This window comes from Hemitrygon akajei, chromosome 11 (assembly GCF_048418815.1).
Source record: "Hemitrygon akajei chromosome 11, sHemAka1.3, whole genome shotgun sequence".
Lineage (NCBI taxonomy): Eukaryota > Metazoa > Chordata > Chondrichthyes > Myliobatiformes > Dasyatidae > Hemitrygon > Hemitrygon akajei.
Window position 1 is genome coordinate 56,396,470 of NC_133134.1, and position 20,305 is coordinate 56,416,774.

The window sequence follows — 20,305 nt, forward strand, 5'->3', positions numbered from 1 at the left end:
GTGCTCTTCTTTCTCTGTCTGTTCCCCCTGCCTCTCTTGACTGTCACCCATTTGCCTACCTCCTGTCTTTTCGGTGTGACTACCTCCCGATAACTCTTATCTATCTCTGCCTCTGCCTCCCGAATGATCCGTAGTTCATCCAGCTCCTGCTCCAATTCCCTAACTCAGTCTGATAGGAGCTGCAGCTGGATGCACCTATTTCAGGTGTGGTCATCAGGAACAACTGTGTTGACCCTGACCTCCCACATACTGCATACGGAGCACACCACTGCTCTAACCGTCTCCCCCATTACCTGATCCTAGATTAGACTTGTCGAAGTCCTTTTGCGCCGAAGCCCGCTGAGCCAAAGCCCAGCACTCTGCTCCTGCGCACTCCACTGCCCGCTCCAGAAAATGGGTCGCTTTTTAAAGCTCACACTCGCCGCTGACGTCACCCGCGCTTACGCAGCTTTACCTTCCTCCTCAGGTACTCTCCAGGTAGGTCCGAGGGTCTCGACCTACTTACAACGGCTGATCCTCCGATCTCCAGTCGTATGTCGATCACGAGCACTCCTTACTCCCGCTCCGCTGCCCGCACCGACGCCATTCATTCTGTATTCCCCCACCAGGATCTCAATATCTACCCAAACACCCTCAATCACAATGTTTCAATGGGATCAGTAGTTAACGACTCTACTAAAATTTACATTTTATTCTACCAAACCTACAAAAATATTTTTGATAGCAGGTACTAAGAACAGACCTTTATTTCATAAAATGTTACATAAATCTTAGGTACAATGTTCTCCCATTGAACAGATGTGATAAAATGTTCAGAAAGCTTTGCAATGTTTATCCAGCTGTCCAAATTTCTACAATAGAAATAGATGGAATTTATAATTTATGATGTGCTTATTTTAATGTTAAATAAATTGAAATAAGGCACAACATTAACTTTCCAGCTAATGTACTCAGAAAGCCAAGTTTCATCTTGGGCCAAGGGGACAGACTAGGGAGGGAGCAGAAGACAAAAGTAGCAAAGATGTAAACAGCTGCCCAGGAAGCAGTGGAACCTGGGATTGCAAAGTGCTTCAACATTTTGCCTCAAACAGCTGGGGAACACCTGCACAAAGGAGTGAAAGCAGCAAGTATGATACAGCTTATAATTTACATGATCCCATCTGCCTGAAGTCATTACACATAATGAGAGAAGTCACACTTTTCCCCTTCAACTCTAGTATACATTGCTTGCTCTGACAATTCATAAGTGTCTTAATACAAAAATCAAGCCTCACAAAAGTGTATTTACAAAGTTCACTCCCTAAATCAAGAATTGGTCCAGTTCAGTTGCATTCATGCTGTGGGTTTGACTCTTCCTCCCACAGCTGTAGTAAGCAGCTTTTCCGCCATAGTGCGTGCATAACGTATTCGACTTGCCAGTTCCTTGCTACAGCCATGCTCCTCAATCATGCTAAGCTTGAATGTACGGAACTCCCGCTTTTCATCAATGTATGTAACTGCATTCATCAGTGGGCACAAGATAATCTTAGTGTGGTCCTGAAAGAGAAAAGAAGTTACAATACTGGACCAGCTTTGTGCTAATTACTGAAGAGCAGCTAGCTCCACAGCTAAAAAAACAACTTAGAATCTACAGATGCTAGAAATTTTGAATACAGTGCTGAGGAACTTAGTGAGTCAGGCAACATCTATGGAAAAGAACAAACAGCCGACATTTCAGGCATCCTTCATCAGGATGGGAAAGGAAGAAGCCAGAGCAAAGTGAGAGTAAGGGAAAGAGTACAACCTGGCAGGTAATAGGTGAAGCCAGGTAAAGGGGAAAGGTGGCTGAGGTGGGGAGATGATGAATTAAAAAGCTGGAAGGTGAAGCCAGGTGAGAAGGTGGCTGGGGTGGGGAGATGAATTAAGCTGGGAGGTGACCTCAGGGAAATCCCATCTTTTGTGGCAAATAAATCCATTTCCAAAGCCTGATGTACTTGGCAAACAGATCCAAACTGGCCTGAGGTTCAGGACCCATGAGAAGTGGGAATGCTTAAGGTAATTATGTTGGACAGAGGGACAGATAATCCTCTAAGTAACTCCAAAATTAAATGGCTACTTACTTGGAAGAAGTTGATCTGAACAGTCCCATTGCTGAGATGGAAGACAATTGCACTGCGTGTCCTAAACCAAATCCTCAGAAATGGTAGCCTTGCTAACTCATCACCTTCCCTAGGGGTGATGTTCGCTCCTGCCTTCAGCAAGTGCTCACTCATGTAGTTGCGGAAATATTTCAATAGAGTTGCCTGTTTGCGTAGAAAAAGAATTCTATTAATGACTTTTCCTACCAAATGAAGACCATTTCTTCCTAGTTACTATCTGGGGGTGGGGGTGGGTAAGGGAAACTGGTCTAGCTCAACTATTATCCCCATGAAACATTCTAAACTTTGCAGCAAGTAAGCACAACCACCCATTGAGTCCATCATAACCAGGTTCATTCCCTTTAAATAAAAAGGGAAGCACAGTTTTGCAGGCATTAGCTTCCCCAGATTATTTGCTTGATCAAGTATTATCCAATACAATCATTTTATTACATTGAGAACAGTGTGGTGAGTTGAAGGATCTGTATGCCATATACCCAACAGAATACTCATATCAGGTGGGCCATTCAACTCCCCAATAACGAATTTATTTATTTAGCGGTACAGCAAGGTTAACAGGACTGAGAGACCCAACAAGCCTGTGCTACCCAATCAGACCCATGTGACCAATTAACCTACAAACCCGTGTCATTGGAATATGGGACGAACAACCCATGCGGTCACAAGGAGGACATACAAGCTCCTTACAGACAGCAGTGGAATTAAGCTTGGGTCACTGGTATCGTAATAGTGTTAGATTAATCACTGATCTGCCTAATCATGCAGCCGTTCAGGCAGATTCAGGACTGGACCTGGCTGAGACCACATTGATCAAACTGAGACAGTCACCTTTCTCACTTAACCTTATATCTCATGTCTTGGGAAGTAAAAATCCAAGTAAAATAACTGCATCCCACCTTCTCTCCCTATATCCATTAACAGCCCGTCTGTATGCAAACTACAAAATGATTGGAGGTCAGCCCAATATTCTTCCAGAGAGTAAATCCTACCTCATCATGCAATACTCAAATCTTGACCAAGAGCTGCTGGGTGTTGAATCCATTGAACCAGAGCACTTACCTCCATGTGCAAGGACAGCAATGAAGTTCAAACCTTTAGCTATTGTAATGTCACAGGGCCAAGGGTTTATTTCCCTTCACTATGAAATTAACAGCCCTCCAGTAAGATACAATGCTTTATTAACAGTTCTGATCAAATCATAGGGCCTCAAGTCAAACAATGAATTTATTAAAAATTCTGTGGCACTTACTTTTTTGCTTAGGCTGGGAGGATAAGATCGAAAGTTCAGGTAAGTCTCAGTCATGTTGCGATCAATATATTGCAGACTCTCCCCATCATTGTACATTATTAAACGTGTGGAATCATTGAAAAGGACACCGACACTGTTGTCACACAACTGATAACCTAGAGATGTAGCAATGTGATGCAGGTAGATTAGTGACATATACAAAATTAGAAGTACCCTGTTGACTGTAACCAAATGCCAAAGGAAAACACTAACCAATGTAGCAAAGAGCAAGTAGTAATATGGTTTAGGTATAACAGATTTGAACTGTGATCTTAAACAGGTGAATTAATAGCTCTACATTATTCAGAGTTACAGTAGTTTAAGATTAGGCTTATTCATCACATGTACATCAAAACACAGTGAATTGTGTCAGTTGCATCAAATCTGCAAGGGTTGCACTCGGGATAGCCCAGAAGTATCAACGTGCTTCCAGCACTAACACATCATGCCCACAATTTATCTTTCTCAACCCCAAATTGATCCAGATATGGCCAAATTCCACTTAGATTAACTTCACTAAGTCTAGGAAGAATCCATGTTGTATTATTTACTTCAACTTTGATTGGATGTAATCCAATAGTTAGGCACAACCAGCCATATTATTAATTTGCAAAACAGTCTGAAAGTTATTTGAAAGTGCTGCTTGTACTTACCCAAGCCATATTTATCAGAATAGTCCACCCATTTGCTGATCCAAAATATTGGTATACAAGCTGGGTCTTCAGCCTCCTCTGCCAGGAAAGCGAATAAGTGAACCTTTCATTAGTACATTGGTGGTTACCAATTTTGAACAAACTAGAATTTGATTAAATTTAGCCATTAGATTTTTAGCAATTTCTTTCTCCCCACTACCCACAAAAGAAAAAAATGAAGTCTTCTTAGCTGAACAGAAATGTTAGAATTTTATAGCTGTTACGAAATTATAGCACGGTTAAGAGAAATGTCAGTATCCCACCAGCAACAAATGGGATTCCAAATGGATATGTGGTAGGTCAAATTTAACCAACCTTATAGTTTTCTGAGGAAGTTACTGAGAAAATTGATGAAGACAAGGAAGTGGATGTTGTCCCACATAGGAGTTTGCTCAAGAGGTTCAATTGCTTGGCATTCAAGATGAGGTAGCAAACTGGATTACTCATTGGCTTTGTGAGAGAGGCCTGGGTGGGAGTAGGCAGTTGCCTCTGACTGGAGTCCTGTAGGGATGCGTTCTGGGTCCGTTTGTCACCTATAGTCAATGATCTGGATGATAGTGTGGTTAACTGGATCAGCAAATTTGCAGATGACATCAAGATTGGGGATGTAGTGGACAGCAAGGAAGATTGTCAAAGATTATATCCTGATCTGGACCAGCTGAAAACAATTCAGATGGAATTTAATTCAGAGTGTGAGGTGTTGCACTTTGTGAGGACCAACTAGGGTAGGTCTTACACGGTGAATGGTAGGACACTGAGGAGTGCGGTATCTGGGAGTACAGATCCATAATTCACTGAAAGTTGCATTACAGGTAGATAAGGTGGTAAGGAAAGCTTTTGGCACATTGGGCTTCATAAATCAAAATACGAGTACAGGAGTTGGGATGTTATGTTGAAGTTGTAAAAGGCCCAATTTGGAGTATTGTTTACCCTTTTGCACACCTACCTCCTGGAAAGATGTAAATAAGATTGAAGGAGTGCAGAGAGAATTTACAAGGATTTTTCCGGGACTTGAGGACCCAAGTTATAGGGAAAAGTTGATAGGATAGGACTTCATTCCCTAGAACATAGAAGACTGAGGGGAGATGTGATAGAAGCATACGAAATTGAGGGGCATAGATAGGGTAAATGGAAGCAAGCTTTTCCCACCGAGGTCAAAACTGCAATTAGGTTAGGGGTAAACTGGATCATGAGGGGAGAACTTCTTCACTCAGAGGGTGGTGAGAGTGTGGTTTGACCTGCCAGCATAAGTGATGAATGTGACTGATTTTGATTTCAACGTGAGTTGCTTGGATATGTATTTGGATGGAAGGGTTATGGAGGGCTATAGTCCATGTACCAGTTGACAGGACAAGGCAGTAAATAGTTCTGGATGGACAAGATAGGCCAAAAGGTTTGCTTCTGTATTGTAGTTTCTATGGCTTTACAGGTGGAAGGGATAGTGCAACCCACCAGAAGGGACGGCTCAAACACCTTGCATACCTTGTCTGATCACATCTTTATCAGCTGGTCTTGCTGCCACTACACTACACAATTGCTGCAAAAGGTCCGAGAGGTAGAAGTCATTGCACTCGCCCACTTCCCTGTTGAAAACAGTAATTAAGTATGTCACAAATACTCAAATTTGCATAATAACCAGTAGGAATAATCCTATAAGTTAAAAGAAACAAGGCACAAGTACAATTTGTAACTCCAACCATTTGTAAGGAAACAGTTAATTGTGATTCTTCCTTGGTACATGCTTAAATAAAATAGAAGTCTGAAGACAAAATGGTGTCAACTTTGAATACTGTGATATCTGGATATGTGCACATCTCTGAAATTAGATAAAGAATAATGTTTTCCTCCTTACAGACCCGATGTCTTTGTTTTCCAAAGTTGTGAGTCTAGGCTGAAGGTCGCAAGAGATAAGGGGAGGCAGCTGGTACCACCAAGGGATAGAAAAGTACTGGGGTGATAATTAAGTTATGCTTGGAAGAAATCTTAAGGGGTACTTTCTTTGTGCAGGGGGAATGTTTTGCTTTAGTCTAGGTCACAACTAATGCTAGTGCTATGAGTTGGAGAAGATAAGGAAAAGTATATCGAGAGGGGAGGCTGCATATAAGTTTGGTGGCATTCTGTTAGTTCAGCTCATTTAGCAGATATATGATTTTGTTTTCTGTACTGATACTACTGTAGACATTTGATTTTCTCTGTATTCCATTTGTGCTAGTTCTAATAGAGTTTTGTGGCCTTCGACATGTGTGCAGTGCCTCCCTTTGTTTACAAATTCATATGCAAATGCACTGAACTGAATCAGGAAAGAACAAAGAATTTTAAAATGATTTTTGTTACATTTTGAAGATCTAGGACATGACAGCAGTTTTTACTTTGTAAAAATCACTCGATTACTTAATACATTTCCTTCCATCACTTTAATACGGTTATGAATGACATAACATTTCCTAAACTATAGCATCTGGGACATAGCTATGATTTAAAATAATTTGTTGCAGTACTGTTTAGTACTGGAACAAATAACCTCCCAAAGTTAATATCTGAACTACAGTGAAAGCACAGTCATCCAGAAGATTAAAGAAATCTGGAAAGAGCCATTAACTTTTTCCAATGCTTGATGTCATTGGGAAACTATTCAGTATCAAGCACAACAGGACGAGAAAGTTTTTTAAAAAAAATATGTAAATTGCATCAGGGGTTCCATTCATTGAGCAATATCAGAAGTGACTTGGTGTCAATGGTATAGAAAATATTTACCTGGCCACCCTGTTATCTTCAGACTTCTCTGGTTTGTCTCCAGCTGGAACATCTATTGGATTAATATATCAATTATTCAAAAATGACTCAGTAATTACATTATCTTGGTCAGTGGGGGTGGTAGCAGGAGCAGTGAGGTGATAAGCAGTCTCATTCAGTTTGGAAATGCATTGCTGCCAAATAATAACCCCCCACCACCACCAATTTAGAAGGAACAAATTTACAATCCATCTTCAGCTAGATCCAGACTTAATGACCACCAAGAACTTCAAATAAACAGTTGGTACACACCTTTTGCAAATGGCCTTAGAGCCCACCTGCAAGAGTATTCACTAAAACCCAAGTCAAAAATCCAGATGGCTTAAGGTTACCTAGGCCAGCAAAAATGCACTCCTCCCCCCCCCTAAGTTCCAGTGTCAAGAGCTCTCAAGTTACATTTCCTCACAGGCAGTGCCTCAAGATGTATTCACTTCCCCACCCCCACAACAAATCCCATGGTTGACTCTCCAATTTATCCCTCCCAAAGTTTATTTTCCTTGTCCTTCCATTCACCTACCTGTACATTTAACTAGTCTCCCTGTTTGTTTCAGACTCTATTCCTTCTCAGTTACTCTGCAGGGATTTTTCCCTGAAACCAAGATCCATTATCCCCATCTCAACAAAACCCACTCCTCTTCAGCTTCCAATGCAACCACTCATTTTTCCCCTTCCTGCCAATGAAATGACCATGGAGATGAAGCAAAAATTACTTGCACCTCTTACAATTCAAAGTGAACAGGGGTGAAACCAGAGATTAAAATCACCAGTTCTCTATCCTATTGTTCTAACTGGCTGCATCACTGTTTGGAATAGAGAAGCCACTGAAAAGGATTGAAAAAGAAGCTACCGAGGGTTGCAAACTCAGCTAGCTCCAGCATGGGCACTAAGCATCCCAGCATCGAGGATACCTTTAAAAGTTGATGCCCCAAAAAAGGTAGCATCCATCAAGGACCCAATCATCCAGGACATGCCTTCTTTTCATTGTTGTCATTGTGCCTGAAGACAAACATTTTAGAAACAGGTTTTCCCCATCACCATTAGATTGAATTCAATTTTATATTTATTATTGTAATTTATAGATTTTTTAAATTATGTATTGCACTGTACTACTGGCACAAAACAGCCAATTTCACAATGGATGCCAGTGATATTAAACCCAATTCTGATTCTATTGTTTACAAACCCTAATCTTAGATTGGCCCCAGAAACAGAAGTTTGAGGCCAAAAGCAGCTGATTCTCCCTCGTCACACATTATGGGCCTTGAGACTCAAATTCAATTTTAATATCCACTCTTGCAGTTTCTATTAAATGCAAGATCAACAACTCATGATGTTATATCATTTCTTCGTCTTCCCCCACCCCACTTTTGACAGGCATCGCTCCCTACCCAACTCCCTTGTCCCCTCATTCCTCCCCCACAGTTCTCCCACTAAGTACTAACCCTGCCAGCAGGACAAGTGCTAACACCTCCACCCTTAGCACCATTCCTTCCAGGTGAGGTAACACTTCACCTAGGAGTCTGTCAGAGTCATCTACTGAATCCAGTGCTCCCAGCTTAATCTCCTCCACATCAGTGAGACACAATGTAGATTGAGGGATCACGTCTCTGAGCACCTTTGTTCAGTTTGCAGGATTTTCCAGAAGCTACCCATTTCAATTTGGTTTCCTATTCTGCCATGTTGGTTCATGTCCTGTGCTATTGTCATTAGGTCACTGTCAGGATAGAGGTGCAACACCTCACTCTGCCTGAGTAGCCTCCAACCTCATGGCATGAACATCGATTTATCCCCCGTTACTCTTTCCTCACCTGCCCATCACCTCCCTATGACCCTCCTCATTCCCTTTCTTCCAGAGTCTGTCCTTTCCCATCAGATTCCTTCTTTTGCCCTTTACCTCTTCCACTGATCATCTCCTAGCTTGTTACTTCATTCCCCCACCCAGCTGCCCCCTCAACTGGTTTCACTGATCACCTGCCAGCCTGTACTCCTCCCCCTCCTTTCTTAGTCTGGTTTGTTCCCCCTTCCTTTTCAGTCCTGGTAAAGGGTCTCTGCCTAAAACATTGACTATATATTCCCTCCGTAGATGCCGTCTGACCTATTGAGTTCTTCTAGTACTGTGTTGCTCAAGATTTCCTGCATCTGCAGAATTTCTTCTGTTTAGACCCCAGCTCTTCCCTTCACAAATGCTGTCTGAGCTGCTGGACATTTTCAACAATTGTGGAGATCTGCATTTCAATTCCAGTATTGTTCTTCTCCATCTGTTATCATTTGTCTATATGGGCTTCAAACAATTCCACAAGTATTCACAACATCAACTGTTCATGCCAGGCTCTTTTGATCTCCTGTTTATACCCATGGGACTGAGGAAAAGACGATTGAACCACAGACATCACAGCCAAGAAAGCGTACCAGCGCCTTTACTGCAAGAGGCTGAAGGAATCTGGCAAGGCCCCTTGGATCATTTTCTTTAGGAAAGAAAAAGTATCAAAAGTGTATGGGCAACTGCTCTGCCCATGACTGCAGAGACCCTGCAGATCTGTCTGCAATTCTAATTTCCCCAGTAAAGCAAAGACAAAAAAAAAACACTGCATATTCTTTTCTCTCTCTCCCCCCCCCCCCCCCCCCCCCAACATTAGGCAGAAACCACCAGGTTCAAAGACAACTTCCATCCCACTATCAATACTGGACTTAAAGTGTTATATTTGAATGCAGCACAAGAAATAAATTGGACGATATGATTAGTAGGCAGAGGGGGTGGTGTGGCCCCTTTGTACAAGTAGTAATATTAAATCATTATAAAGGGATGACATAAGATCGGAAGGTGCAGAGTCTCTATGGGTTGAGTTAAGAAATGACAAGGGTAAATGACAGTTGTATACAGACCTCTAAACAGCAGCTGGGATGTGGATTATAAATTACAGCAGGAGATAGAAGAGGTGTGTCAGAAGGGCAATGTCATGATAATTGTTGGGGATTTTAACATGCAAGTGGATTGGGAAAAGCAGGTCAGTACTGGATGGAGAGAAAATTTATAGAATGTCCAAGGGATGAGTTTTCAGAACAGCTTGTTGTTGACCCACGAGAGCAGGGGTGTCAAACTCATTTTAGGTCACGGGCCGGATTGAGCAAAATGCAGCTTCATGCGGGCCGGATCAGTCAGACGCGTGCGAACGCAGCTTTCGTTGCCTCCGTTTTTTTCAGCCTGCTCTCATGTGTCTCAGTCTCTGCTATAACTACAAAGTGTTTCACTTTACAAATTCCGTTTCTGATGAAGAAGACTGCCGAATAAACACTAAAAACCCTGAAAACCTGGTACCTGAATAAACTCAGCATTAGCCATATCATACGCCATAGGCGCTTCGAATACTCGGGCCAGCTTTAATAGTAATTAGATATTATCTCGCGGGCCAAAGATAATTCCACCGCGGGCCGGATTTGGCCCGCGGGCCTTGAGTTTGACATATATGCACTAGAGGTTTGGATGTTGTGCAATGATCCAGAGGTGATAAGTGAGCTGAGGGTTAAGGAAGCCTTAGGGAACAGTGATCACAATATGATCGATTTCACTTTGAAATTTGAGAAGGAGAAATTAAATTCCAATGTGTCAGTATTTCAGTGGAATAAAGGAAATTATAATGGCGTGAGAGGGGAAATGGCCCAAGTTGACTGGAAAGGGACACGAGCAGGAAGGACAGCAGAGCAGCAATGACTGTAGTTTCTGCAAAAAATGAGCTAAGTGCTAAGAAAGATGTATTCCAAATAAGAAATTTTCAAATGGAAGAACACTACCGTCGCTAACAAGTGAAGGCAGAGCCAAAGTAAAAGCAGAAGAGAGGGCATACAAGGAAGCCAAAGCTAGTGGGAAGATAGAGCTTTTTAAAACTTTCAGGAAACTAAGGTGGTCATTAGGAAGAAAAAAAAGATTATAAAAGGAGGCTAACACAAGGAAATCTGCAGATGCTGGAAATTCAAACACCACACACAAAATGCTGGTGGAATACAGCAGGCCAGGCAGCATCTACAGGAAGAAGCACTGTCGACATTTTGGGCCAAGACCCTTTGTCCTGAAAGCTTTTTTTAAAGCTTTATAAAGGGCAAAATATATAAAGCTTTATAAAGTATATAAAGGGCAAAAGAGTGAGGAAAAAATAGGACCAATAGAAAAATGATGCTGGAGATATTGTAATGAGAGATGCGGAGATGGCAGAGGAACTGAATGGGTATTTTGCATCAGTCTTCACAGTGGAAGACATCTGCAGTATACCGGACATTCAAGAGTGTCAGGGAAGTGAAGTATGTGCAGTGAAAATTACAACTGAGGTGGTGCTTAGGAAACTTAATGGTCTGAAGGTGGATAAATCTCCTGGACCTGATGGAATGCGCCCTCGGGTTCTGAAGTAGCTGGAGATTACGGAGGCATTAACAATGATCTTTCAAGAATAGATAAGTTCTGGCAACGTACCAGATGACTAGAAAATTGCAAATGTTACTCTGCTATTTAAGAAAGGCAGGAGGCAGCAGAAAGGAAACTATAGACCTGTTAGCCTGACATCAGCAGTTGGCAAGTTGTTGGAATCGATCATTAGGGATGAGATTGCAGAGTACATGGAGGCACATGACAAGATGGGTCAAAGCCAGCATGGTTTTCTGAAAGGAAAATCCTGCCTACTAACCTACTGCAATTTTTTGAGGAAGTTACAAGCAGGGTAGGCAAAGGAGATGCAGATGTCATATACTTGCAATTTCAGAAGGTCTTTGACAAGGTGCTGCACATGAGGCTGCTTAGCAAGGTAAGAGCCATAGAATTACAGAGGAGTTACCAGTATGGGTGAGCATCAGCAGCAAACAGTAGGAATAAAGGGATTCTATAACTGGCTGCCAGTTACCAGTGGAGTTCCACAGGGGTTGGTGTTGGGACCACTGCTTTTTATAATGTATGTCAATGATTTGGACTATAGGATTAATGGAATTGTGGCTAAATTTGCCGATAATACAAAGATAGGTGGAGGAGCGAGTAGTGTTGAGGAAACAGAGCCCGCAGAGAGACTTGGATCGTTCAGGGAAATGGGCAAAGAAGTGGCAAATGAATTACAATGGTCATACACTTTTGTGGAAGAAATAAACGGGCAGACTATTATTTAAATGCAAAGGGAATTTAAAATACAGAGATGCAAAGGGACTTGGGAATCCTTGTGCAGGATACCCTAAAGGTTAACCTCCAGATTGAGTCAGTGGTGAAGGCAGCAAATGCAATGTTGGCATTTATTTCAAGAGGTATAGAATACAAGAGCTGGGATGTGATGTTGAGGCTCTGCAAGGCACTCAAGAGACCACACTAGGAGTATTGTGTGCAGTTTTGGGATCCTTATTTTGGAAAGGGTATACTCATATTGGAAAGGGTTCAGAGAAGATTCACGAGAATGATTCCAGGAATGAAAGGGTTACCGTATGAGGAACATCTAGCAGCTCTTGGGCTGTATTCCCCAGAGGAGAATGCCGGGGGGGGGGGGGAGAAAGGATCTCAGAAATATTCTGTATGTTAAAAAGCCTGAACAGATTAGATATGGCAAAGTTATATCCCATGGTAGGGAAGTCTAGGACAAGAGGGCCCAACTTCAGGTTTGAAGGACTTCCATTTAGAATTGAGATACAGAGAAAATACTTTTTGTCAGAGAGTGGTAAATCTGTGGAATTTGTTGCCACAAGTGGCTGCGGAGGCCAAGTCACTGGGTGCATAGAGATAGAGATAGGCATGTTCTTGATTAGCCAGGGCATCAAAGGCTATGGGGAGAAGGCAGGGGAGTGGGGATGACTGGAAGAATTGGATTGGCCCATGATGGAATGGCAGAGCAGACTCAATAGGCTGAATGTCCTACTTCTGCTCCTATGTTTTATGGTCTTGTGGTTAAAAGACTATTGGAGAGCCAAGCCAAGCATGAAAAAAATTGACTCAACCTCAATTTACCTTATGTCCTTGCACCCTATTGACTGGTTGAACTTACTGTAATTGCCACACTTTATATTTCATATTTTTTTCTTGTAATGTGCTTCTGAAATGATCTGCAAAATAGTTCCACTGTACCTCAGTACTTGCAACAAAAATGAACCAATTTACCACAGAACTTTAGTTCTCCCATTTCTAATTCTTCAACAAAAAAATTGTACCTTTTCCCCCACTCTGACTAAATGTTTCTTCACACACATGCTGTCTTACCCCGCTGAGCAATTAGTTTCATTTTTGATTTCCAAATACAATTATTTGGCCTGCTGGTTAGTAGTAACACACTAGTGTTTGCAAGTACCTCAGTGTACAAGTTAACTTGATAAATGGTTATAAAAATCTCAGTAAAGATTCAAGCACAAGAAACCCAAATGAACCCTCGAACAATTAAGAATGGCCTGCTCTGCCAGACATCAACCTTTCAAGCAAGAGATCTAAAAGATCCCATGGTTGCCAGAAAAAGCAGATGATTTCGGCCTGTACTATATTTACTCCTCAGTCAGACTTCTACAGCAGATGGCAATATTGCCTCTTGTAGAAACTTACATACAAAATAGATTCTGCATTTCCAATGAACTGTGAAAGTAGTCAATGACTTTGCAATGGTTTAGGGCAATGTAAAAAATTGCATGGAGCACAAGGAACAAAAATAGAGATATGTTGCGCAGCCACTGTGAGACCCCAATACACCATATCACCAGGCATACAGCACCACAAAATGCTGCAGGATTATGATTGGGTACAACACAAACTGCTATTTGAAGTGGATCCAAATTTTAATTCATACAACCGGATTGCCAGAGCCCCAAATAGCCATCATGCAGTAACTGATACCTTTGTTGAGTTCAGCAAGTGGTCTTCTCATACTGGAATCAATTCCACCAGGGGCCAGGGAAAACCTGGGAGCCATGGTTAAGCAGGTGGTGGGCAATCGGACAGGCAAGTAGCCAGATGTAAAGAACTCATCGTTCAGCAGTTCATGGATATTAGGCCGTGCGCTTGGATCTGATCGGAGCATCTTCTGAATCAGATTTGCAGCCACAGGGTTGACGTGCTGAAAAACAGGTAATTGTTATATGAAATGTTGTTAAACTTACAATAGAAGGTATGGACCCACACACAGGTCATCCTACTCTAACCAAATCCCTTTCATTCCTTTTTAGCAATTAATTTCTTCTAACAAACCATTGCTCTTGCTTCAGGCATGTCACGACAGCTAGTTACATAATCTAAGAGCATCTAAAAATTCCCTAATGAAGTTATTGTTGACCAATTATAATTTCAGATTGCCTTACAAGAGAAAGCACCTCCACTTCCACCCATTAGATCCTTGCTATGGAAAGACAAGGAATGGTCTATTTAAAAAACACTCAATGAAAGACAGTACAACTGGTCAATAAATGTACAAAACTGATCTTCATCAACTGTCTGAAGTAGACCTAGTTCCCGTCAGGTCTTCCACACCCCCAATGACGTCAATCAATAGAAACGGTCATAGAGTAGTATCTGATGTTTCCAGAACAACCTAGGATCGGAGTATATTGCCATGTGCTCACCTTGGGAATATTATACTCATTTCTCTTTATCCTCATATATGTCTCCTTAAGGCAGGAAGTTTCAAACGGAGGTTTTCCAACAAGTAGCGTATACCTGCAAGAGATACGCTGCAATTAAAAGCTTACTTAACCAAGATAGAAAATGTTATTAGATAGTCATCAGGGGTTCCAAAGTGGGGTCCATGGACCTTTGCCTAATTGTCCATTCTACTGTATATAAAAGGTTGGGAACCTTTGTAAATAAATTCAGATGGCAGAAGACAATACTCACATAATGCAGCCCAGAGACCAAACATCAACTTCAAAACTGTGCCCTTTCTTGCCAATCACCTCTGGGGCAATGTAGTTGGGAGTTCCACACAACGTCTTTTTACGCTCTCCTTCATACTGAACTGTAGTGGCCAGGCCAAAGTCACCTTCAAATAAAAAAAAAATCATAGGTCGGTGATTGTCCTGCAAAATTGTATACCATACTGATCCAACAAGACTGAAATACATAGAGAGTCACTGCACTCTGTACCATAACCTCCTCCATCTTGGGTGAATCTGAGTGACTGGATTAACAATTGCCCCCCTTAGTGGTTGCACAAGACTAGTTCACAATGAAACATGTAAAGCTCCAATTCCCAATTCAGACCAATGATAATGGGTGAAGGGTACACATTTGCTTTAGAAGCACATTTAAGACTAATTAAATGGTACCATATCAAAGCCCAAATAATTTCAGTGTGGTCACACTAGTGCAGGCTCTACTCAACAAAAATCTGGGATGGTGAAGCCCTGCACAGCTGATTCACAGGAAACCAGATGGCGTACCTCCCTATCACAGACCTGACACAGAATCAATACAACACAGCCCATCTCTTCTCTTGGGAGAACTTTGTTTCAAAGCTCCAGGCTTTTAGACAGTCATTACTCAAACCGTTTATATCTCTTGCCCCCCTCCCCATTACATACGATTTACTGCTCACGTGGTGTTTAAGAAAAAAAAACACGCGATCTGAGCAATGAATTTATCTGGCATCCAGGGAGCCTTCAACCCAACAGGTTAGCGACAGGGGAGGTCATCACCGGACTTGTGAACTGACCTACAGCAGCACTTAAAACCCCAGAAGTTATTGTACGATCCCATTTAGTGTCAAGTACAGTGTCTAAATAGGGGAACACGCTGCAACTCCGCAAACATAGCTTGAAACATTAACCGACAGGTTATCATGGTTGATACTTTACCTATCTTCACTTCCATGTCGTCATTGAGGAAGAGGTTGCCCAGTTTGAGATCCCGGTGAATAACATGGTTGTTGTGTAGGTACTGGGTGCCCAGAATGGTCTGCTTCAAGTAATACCGAGCCTCGGGTTCAGTCACGGCTTTGCGCCTCTTGTGTAACTCCAACAGAGACTGCAAGAGAAGGCAGGTTATGGCGAAACACACACATAAAACGAAACAAAGCAGTGCCGTTACAGAGCGGCGTGAAGCGACCCGGTGGACCGGCACTGGAGGGGGGCGCTGCTGAAGGGCGAGCTGGCGGCTCCCTGGCCCCGCCCGCCGTGGGAGGAGCGGACCCAGGACGCAGCCAACCCGCTGCGAACGGCCACGCTTTTTAAATATCAACTGCTCCCTTTAAAAGTAGATGCCAGCGGGGAGGGAGGCCGGAAGCCTGGGACTGGAGGACAGGCGGTGGGAATTGGCCGGGCGGCGCACCTACCCCCTCCGTACAATGCCTGGGAGGGGTGGGTTGGGGGTCCTGCTGCACGGTGCAACGGGCTCGGCTCCCCAGACACCCTCCTCAGCGGCCGTTAATGGGTGGGAATACCCGGTGCACCCCCCTACACGGAACGACTATACAATAGAAACCGGCCACGCACACATCCCGTCTCCAGGGCCATGCAACCGCCCCTCGCTGGCGGGACGAGTACACCCCGATCCCCGAACTCACCCGCCGCCTGCACAGCTCCAGCACCACGTAGACGAAGTTATCGTCCTCGAAGAAGCCGTGGAAGGCCACCACATTGGCGTGCTGGAGGCTCTTGTGGATGGAGATCTCCATGGACATCTTCTCCCGCTGGTGCGGTTTCATCAGCAGCGTCTTGGGCACGATCTTGCCGGCGAACACCTCGCCGCTGTCCATGTCCGAAATCTCGTAGCACTTGGCGAAGCCGCCCTTGCCCAGGAAGCGGCCCCGGGTGTACCGCTTCATGGTCTTGGGGTTGACCAGAATGTCGGGGATGTCGGCCGGGGTGGCGGCCGCCGCCTTGGCCGCCGGTTTGCCGGGCACCGTGGTCATGTTGAGAACGGGAACCGGGTAGGGAGGGAGAAGTAGCTGAGATCCTATCGGGGGAGCGGCGAGCTTGAGTCGGTCGGACGAACGAGCGCTGCTCCGCGACCTGAGGCTCGGCTCGTCTCCGCTGTCTGACTCTGACTCTGGCCCCGCCTCGCGGGCTGCGATTCAAAACGGCCGTTAGCGAGCGCAGCGTCGCTTCCCATTGGCTGCGCCGCTTTTAAATAGAACCTCCCGGAGCCGCACGACACGCTGGGAGCCGGCCGTTTAAATGCGCCCGGGCAGGCTGCCTAGCAACGCTCCCTCTGATTGACGGGCGGCGCTGGCCAATCGGAATGTCCCCATGCTCTTTCCTGGACGACTGGGGATGAAAAGGGCTTGGGAAAGTGGGGCTCTGTGCGAGGCAATGGATCCGCATACTGCCATATGACTCTAGAAAATGTAGAGTTTTTTAAAAAATTCCTTTTACATTATTATAAATAATATGAAAAACATGGTATAAAAGTGTACCACCAGTGAACAGGCCATTTGGTCCACGATGTTCTAAGTTCTAAGTGCTTATACTATATGCTACCGTTTATTAATTTATTTGCAGGCATTCACAGCAGAACAAAGAAATACAATAAAAAACAAATTGTGAATAAATAAACTATACTTAGAACATGAGTTGTAGAGTGCCTGAAAGCAGGTTCATTGGCTGTGAAATGATTTCAGTTTTGAGATGACTGAAGTTATCCATTCTAGCTAGATGCCAATTTATACTAAACTCTTTTGAATTGAATTGACTTTATTTCTTACATCCTTCATATACACAAGTAAAAATCATGTTATGTCTCCATCTACTCCTTCACATGTCCATCCAAAAGCCTCTTAAACTCTAACAAACAAACTTATTTTATTACTATCACTAGTAATCCATCCCTACCAAACTCTGCATAAAATAAATTTCTCCCTCATGTCACCTTCCTCCCTCTAAACTTAAAGGCATGTTCTTCAGTGTTTGGCATTTCTAACTGAGAGAAAATATTCTGAACGTATATCCTAGAGTGCCTCCAACACTCTCGGGAGAACAAGCCAAGTTTATCTAACCTTTCCATATGGCCATACCCTCTAATCCAGACATCAATCCTGTTAACCTCTTCTGCAGACATTCAACAGCCTCCAAGCGCTTCCTATAATGGAGCAACCAGAACTACACTTAATACTCCGTGCAGTCTAACAAAAGTTTATAAAGCTGCAGCATGGCCTTATACCCCTACCAACTTAGCCATTGCCACCGTATCCACTGGCATAACTACTTTCAGTGAACTATAGACCTTGACCCCAAGATCCTTCTGTGTTGCAATTGTATTCATTGGCCTACCATTAGCTGTATATGTTATCCTTTCATTTGCTCTCCCAAAGAGCAAGACCTTGCACTTGCCTGCATTAAGCTCCATCTTCCATTCCTCTGTCCATTCCTTGATAGTCCTTTACATTACGTACAATTCCACCAATTGGATTGAATTGACTTTATTACTTATTCATATACATGAAGAGTAAAAATCTTTGTTACATCTCTGTCTAAAAGTGCAATGTATAGTCATTTATAATAAATATTATGTACTAGGTAATCAATATAACATAGAAATACAGTTGTGTCAGCATGAATTAAGCAGTCTGATGGCCTGGTGGAAGAAGCTGTCCCAGAGCCTGTTGGTCCTGGCTTTTGTGCTGCAGTACTATTTCCCAAATGGTAGCAGCTGGAACAGTTTGTGGTTGGGGTGACATCCGCAAACTTGCTGACCCATCCATCTACACTTTATCCAGCTCCACCCTTCCACCCTTTTTGCCGTCTACAATGGCAAGTCCTGATTCCTTGCAATTCACCATGGACCCTGTTCAACTTTATCTTCCGAATCAGCCTACTATGAGGGGCCTTATCAGATGCTTTACCAAAGCCCACAGCTATTGTCTCACCCTCATCAAGCACCCTTGTGATCCACTCAAAAATTGAATCAGGTTTACAGGGCATGAGCTGCTCCACACAAAGCCCTAAGCAGGCCTTGCCTTTCCAAATGCATATATCTCCTATATTTAATGATCTTCTCCAATAGCTTCCCTGCCACTGACATGAGACTCACTGACTAATATGACCTGGATTATCCCTATTTTGCTTTTTTAACAAAGGCACATCAATTGCTACTTCCCAGCCCACCAGTACCTCACCTGTTGCTACTGAGCAAACAAAGACCTTTGTCAAAGCCCCAGCAATCTCCTCAGTTACTTCTTTCAATATTCTGGAATATATGCCATTAGGCCCTGGAGGCTTATTTACTTAAATGACCTCTTAAAGTCTCTTAAATGTCTCTTTACTCAAAAGACCGAACATTACCTCTTTAAGCACAAAATGCCCCTGCATATTAGCATGTGCCTCTCTGCTTTCACTATCTTCCAACTCCTTATCCTTGATAAATACAGTGCCATTGCAAAGTACTCATTTAAGATCTCAGCGATTTGCTCTTAATCTAAGCACAAATTCCCTCCTTTAAAGTTGAGTGGACGTACCCTCTTTTTAGCTTCCCAGTTTTTCTTAATATGCAGAAAATGCCTTGGGATTCTCCTTTGATCCCGCTTACCAAGATCATTTCATGGTCCCTTTTGACCTCTGTAATCATGGTTGCCACAAGAGGACACAAGCTTAAGGTGCTGGGGAGTAGGTACAGAGGGGATGTCAGGGGTAAGTTTTTTACTCAGAGTGGTGAGTGTGTGGAATGGGCTGCCGGCAACAGTGGTGGAGGCGGATACGATAGGGTCTTTTAAGACACTTTTGGATAGGTACATGGAGCTTAGAAAAATTGAGGGCTATAGGTAAGCCTAGTAATTTCTAAGGTAGGGACATGTTCGGCACAACTTTGTGGGCCGAAGGGCCTGTATTGTGCTGTAGGTTTTCTGTTTCTATCTGCTTCAGCAGCTTCCTGCCATCTTTATATTCCACAAGATCCCATTCAGATTTTAACTTCATAAACCTTACAAGTGCTACATTTTGCTTCCTGACTAAATTTAGGACCTTTTGCTTCATCCAAGGTTCCTTTACCTTACTCTTTACAAGAATACGCCAATCCTGACCTCTGATCAGCTGATCTCTAAACAGCTCACACACAATAGACATGGTCTTGTCCAACAGCCCTTGTTCCCAATCAATGCCCATTAGCTCCCATCTTAACCTAGTGTAATCAGAATCAGGTTTATTGACCTGCAAGATCTAATTTTATCCTTACAAATTTATCCTTATTTTTGGAAAAAACTTTCAGCGTCCTGAATATATTGACCAAATAACAGTAAAATGTAAAGAAGTTTTGTACTGTGTTTATTCTTTATTATGAATAAAGTCTATTTTTAAATTTTAAAAAAACTCACTATCTATTCCCTCTTGCTAGTGGCTGGCTTCCCTATGGTCCGTTTCTCCATAGACCCAAGGACATCTGAAACATCTGCTTCTCCTAACTTGCTTTGAACTGCCCTGTCACCCTCTGCTTGCTGACCTGCTAAGGCTTCAGTTCAAACAACACCCCAGTT

General features: G+C 43.0%; 1 protein-coding gene across 1 annotated transcript; it reads right to left on the bottom strand.

Moving 5' to 3' along the window:
* Positions 1 to 728: 728 nt before the first annotated feature.
* plk1 (polo-like kinase 1 (Drosophila)) lies at positions 729 to 16,908 on the bottom strand. Its single transcript, XM_073060920.1, has 11 exons — positions 16,406 to 16,908; positions 15,699 to 15,867; positions 14,740 to 14,884; positions 14,469 to 14,562; positions 13,747 to 13,966; positions 6,873 to 6,924; positions 5,601 to 5,701; positions 4,080 to 4,157; positions 3,388 to 3,542; positions 2,100 to 2,282; positions 729 to 1,536 (listed from the first exon to the last, which is right to left on the bottom strand). The coding sequence occupies exons 1-11, from the start codon at positions 16,751 to 16,753 to the stop codon at positions 1,333 to 1,335; spliced, it is 1,749 nt and encodes a 582-aa protein (XP_072917021.1). The 5' UTR covers positions 16,754 to 16,908; the 3' UTR covers positions 729 to 1,332.
* Between the last annotated feature and the right edge of the window lie 3,397 nt (positions 16,909 to 20,305).